General features: G+C 41.0%; 2 protein-coding genes across 3 annotated transcripts in view; one reads left to right on the top strand and one right to left on the bottom strand.

The window, feature by feature from the left end:
* The window catches only part of LOC108755434 (nuclear migration protein nudC), a 90286-nt gene that overhangs the window by 2026 nt on the left and 84825 nt on the right, over window positions 1–3435 (top strand). The gene's annotated exons all lie outside the window — the stretch shown is intronic.
* Window positions 851–3435, bottom strand: part of LOC108755435 — a 61963-nt gene continuing 59378 nt past the window's right edge. For both annotated transcript variants that reach the window (XM_018498431.1, XM_018498430.1), the window contains exons 2-4: window positions 2491–2664; window positions 1609–1873; window positions 851–1473 (exon numbers count right to left, since the gene is read on the bottom strand). In XM_018498431.1, the coding sequence (XP_018353933.1) occupies window positions 1448–1473; window positions 1609–1873; window positions 2491–2664 (465 nt within the window). In that variant the 3' untranslated portion in view covers window positions 851–1447. The remainder of the gene's footprint in view (window positions 1474–1608; window positions 1874–2490; window positions 2665–3435) is intronic.

Raw genomic sequence — 3435 nt, 5'->3', positions numbered from 1 at the left:
TATATATATATATATATATATATATAATTGTCATTGTTGTTAAACTTAATTAATCTCGTTATATTCTACTTCATGTTTTGTACTTCTACTTATCTTATGATATTGTATCATTCTTCGATTGTTTTTCGAATATCAATATATTGCAAAGGGCAGGAATGGGTTGAAATGAAACAACATTTAATATATTTGACAGTTTCTTGTTGAATCGACGATTAATACGCAAGTAATATCACAGACGCGAAAAGCGATCTATGCGATCGCCTTTCATTGCTTTTCCGTTTACATTTGCTCCCGGAATAACAATCCGACGGAAATCCAGGTATTATTAAGGTAGCTTGTTAGTAAAAATTAAATTACAGGTCCTAAATAGATATTTGCTATCTCGGTCCCACCTCGTCGATTGCTTCAAACTGTCCGTCGGTATTTGTTATTCAAAATACTATCAGGGCTCATATTTTTAAATCTATATCATACGAAATCTATAGCATACGAAAATTTATAATATATGTAATATATACTATATTATTTTCGTACGAGGTATTTTTCGAGAATAAGGCCCCATATTGAAGATTTCGTTGGACGACTAGGATTAGTGACACTCCACAGTGATACTTTATCTCTTCTCTCTTATTAGCTCTCAATAATGTCAATGCGATTTAAATGATAAATCAGTTGAGAACTGATCAGTTGAGAAGGAGAAGCGTTGAAAACGTATACGAAAAGTACGTTTTATTTGGAGCAATCGCAAACCACGTGATGTGTCACCGTCGTCCGTAACCCCTTACCACATATATCTTTCTATGCAAAAAATTATGCGGTGTGCAGAGAGAGAGAGGGGTGGGGGGAGGGGGAGAGAGAGGGAGGAGAGAGAGAGAGAGATGTCATAACCACAGTAAAATAATGAAGAAATTTTAGAGAAAGTTTGTGCTCTATATGACACGCGCTACGCGGTAAGAAGTTAATTAACATAAAAATATTTACGTTATTCGCCGAATCGTGTCTCGCAGTACGATCCGAAGAATCCGTTAAATTCCAGCATAAATACGCAAGGCTATCCCATCGCGAGGATCTCGTCAATCCCTTAACAGTACGTCGCTCATTACACAAATGTAATTACTGGTTTTCACGTACCACACTTTTGTCGCGGTGCAATACACTTAAGATTCTATACAGTATACGCTTAAGACTCTAACCGACGCCGGGAACATCTACTAACTGAGAACGGCCTAAATAGCTTACAACGCAGATGTATATACGTATAAATGAGTAAATCAAATTAATATCGTGACTGGATCGTACATTTCTCCTTTTCTCTCTCTAGTCTTCATGAAGATGATTTTTCCCGTTCTCTCTAAAGTAGTCATTTCCCTCGTTGCTCGTTTCACTATGATCATCATTCACGGTCACGTGTCGTTGCCGTTTCTTCCTCTCCTCGCTCACCCTCGGCCTAGTTGTACTTGTCGCGAGCCCTCACTGCAATCAGAGGTAAACGTCAGCGAGGAAGTTCGTGGATAGTGAATCCATTGAATCCACAGAGATCGTGCGCGATGTTGAAACATCGTGGATGTCGCAATAGCGACTGCTACTGCTGCTGTGGCAGATACTCACTTTCCATGTAAAGAATCCCGGCGAGCAGACCGACCATAAACAGAAAACTCATAGTGCACACGAGAACGGTGAGCTGATTTCGCGCGCACCAAGACTTCCTGTAGACGGTGGTCGGTCTGCCGAGACCGTTCACGACCGTGAAGTGGGTGCTGCTGGCCACCGAGGCAGTGTCCATCTGCTTTTGTGCCGTTACCGTAGGTGGATGTATGGCGGCGAGGTTCGCCAGATTCGCGGCCGTGAGTAGCAACGTTCCCGACGCGGCGCTCTGTAAATCGGTACCACCGGACAATTTGATTAGAATGTTGTAAGATACGAAAACTCTTTTTTTTTTTTTCCAAAGACTGTTCATACCTCGATTTATTACGTAACATAGAAAGATCTAGACTTATCGCTTTGATATCAGGACTGTCTCTGACAAAAGACCTCGCATTAATTATGTGAAAAATTAGGTCTCGGTAAATTAGTTTTTACGTATAATGTAGCTTGTAATATGATGAAGAAAAGATGTCATAGATACAAAACTCGATAGATAGGTTTTTAACTGTAGTGTAGCAAAAGTGCTCTGTGAGCACAAGTTTGGATATACCATAGTTCAAAAACTGTCCTTTATTTTGTGACATCTATTTTTTTTTACCACATTATAAACTACATTATATGAAAACTAACTCATTTCAGCGGTATCCAATTTTCTATATAATTAAGAGTTTATCATACGATTTTTTTTATGTGTAATTTAAATTATTCGCAAAATTTTGTCTCGACTTTGAAAGTGGGTTTTAGATAAAAAAGCTAACTTATATATATATATATATATGTGCGCGCGCGCGCGCGCGTGTGTGTGTGTGTGTGTGTGAATGGTTGCGTTAAGGAGATGAAATTTACGTGTGTACTGGCAGTGGATCCTTGAGACGACGTCGACCCTCTCGAGGGGGAGTTCGGATGCAAGTGATGAGCCCAGCTTCCATTTTCACTGTCCCTCTCGCTGCGTCCGACCAAGGACGGCCTTGGGATGTGCCAGGAAAGCGGGTTGGCGGCAGCTACCGCCGTCGTCTCGATCTGAAACCAACGTAAATCGACGTGAAGCTTCGATTGCATAAGCGATAATGCCATGCCGATTGCAGTTCTACTCTCTCGCCCGCATGTCCTCCACCTGCGACCGCGTGCCGTTTATCTGTCGCCAGAAAACATTACTCTACATATAGCTATGTGAGGTATCAGCCGATAAATGCATTAAACGCCCATTTAAATGGGCGGACTTTTAGACAATGATGAAATTTAACGAGCCATAAAGATCGTTTTATTACATTGACGATTAAATCCGTTTATATACTTTCCCACAAAAGAAGAATCGATGTATCGTGTGACGTAATTTTAAGTACCAAATCGGGATTGACTTCCTATTGGCTTTCAATTTCTACATTTTCCATGCAAATGTCTGATTTTTTTTTCTTCTCTTTTTTTACTTATTTATCCAATTTGTTTCACCTTGTCTCGCCTCTGAAAGGTCATCGTAATTGGTTTTTATTTTTAACATAGATGTTTTGACGCGTGCGGATGATCGTATCATTTTTATCTGTTGCATCGAGCAGCATCAGGATAGTGGGTTTCGCGAAAGCATCTTCTACTCCCACTCTTCCTTTCTGCGAGAGGAAGATTGACGAGAATTTCGGCGTCTCCTGGGGGCGTGGAGCACCTCGACATTCCGGTTTGATCGTTGCATAACGTTGCACTCTCGAATTCCGCGCACCGCCGTCGCTTCGCGCGTCAACTCCGTCGCCGTTGTTTTTGCATCATTTTCGTTCTTCGCGCAAAGAGACGAAAAGAAAT

This window comes from Trachymyrmex septentrionalis, unplaced genomic scaffold (genome assembly GCF_001594115.1).
Source record: "Trachymyrmex septentrionalis isolate Tsep2-gDNA-1 unplaced genomic scaffold, Tsep1.0 scaffold87, whole genome shotgun sequence".
NCBI lineage: Eukaryota > Metazoa > Arthropoda > Insecta > Hymenoptera > Formicidae > Trachymyrmex > Trachymyrmex septentrionalis.
This window is presented reverse-complemented; position numbering and strand designations above follow the sequence as displayed.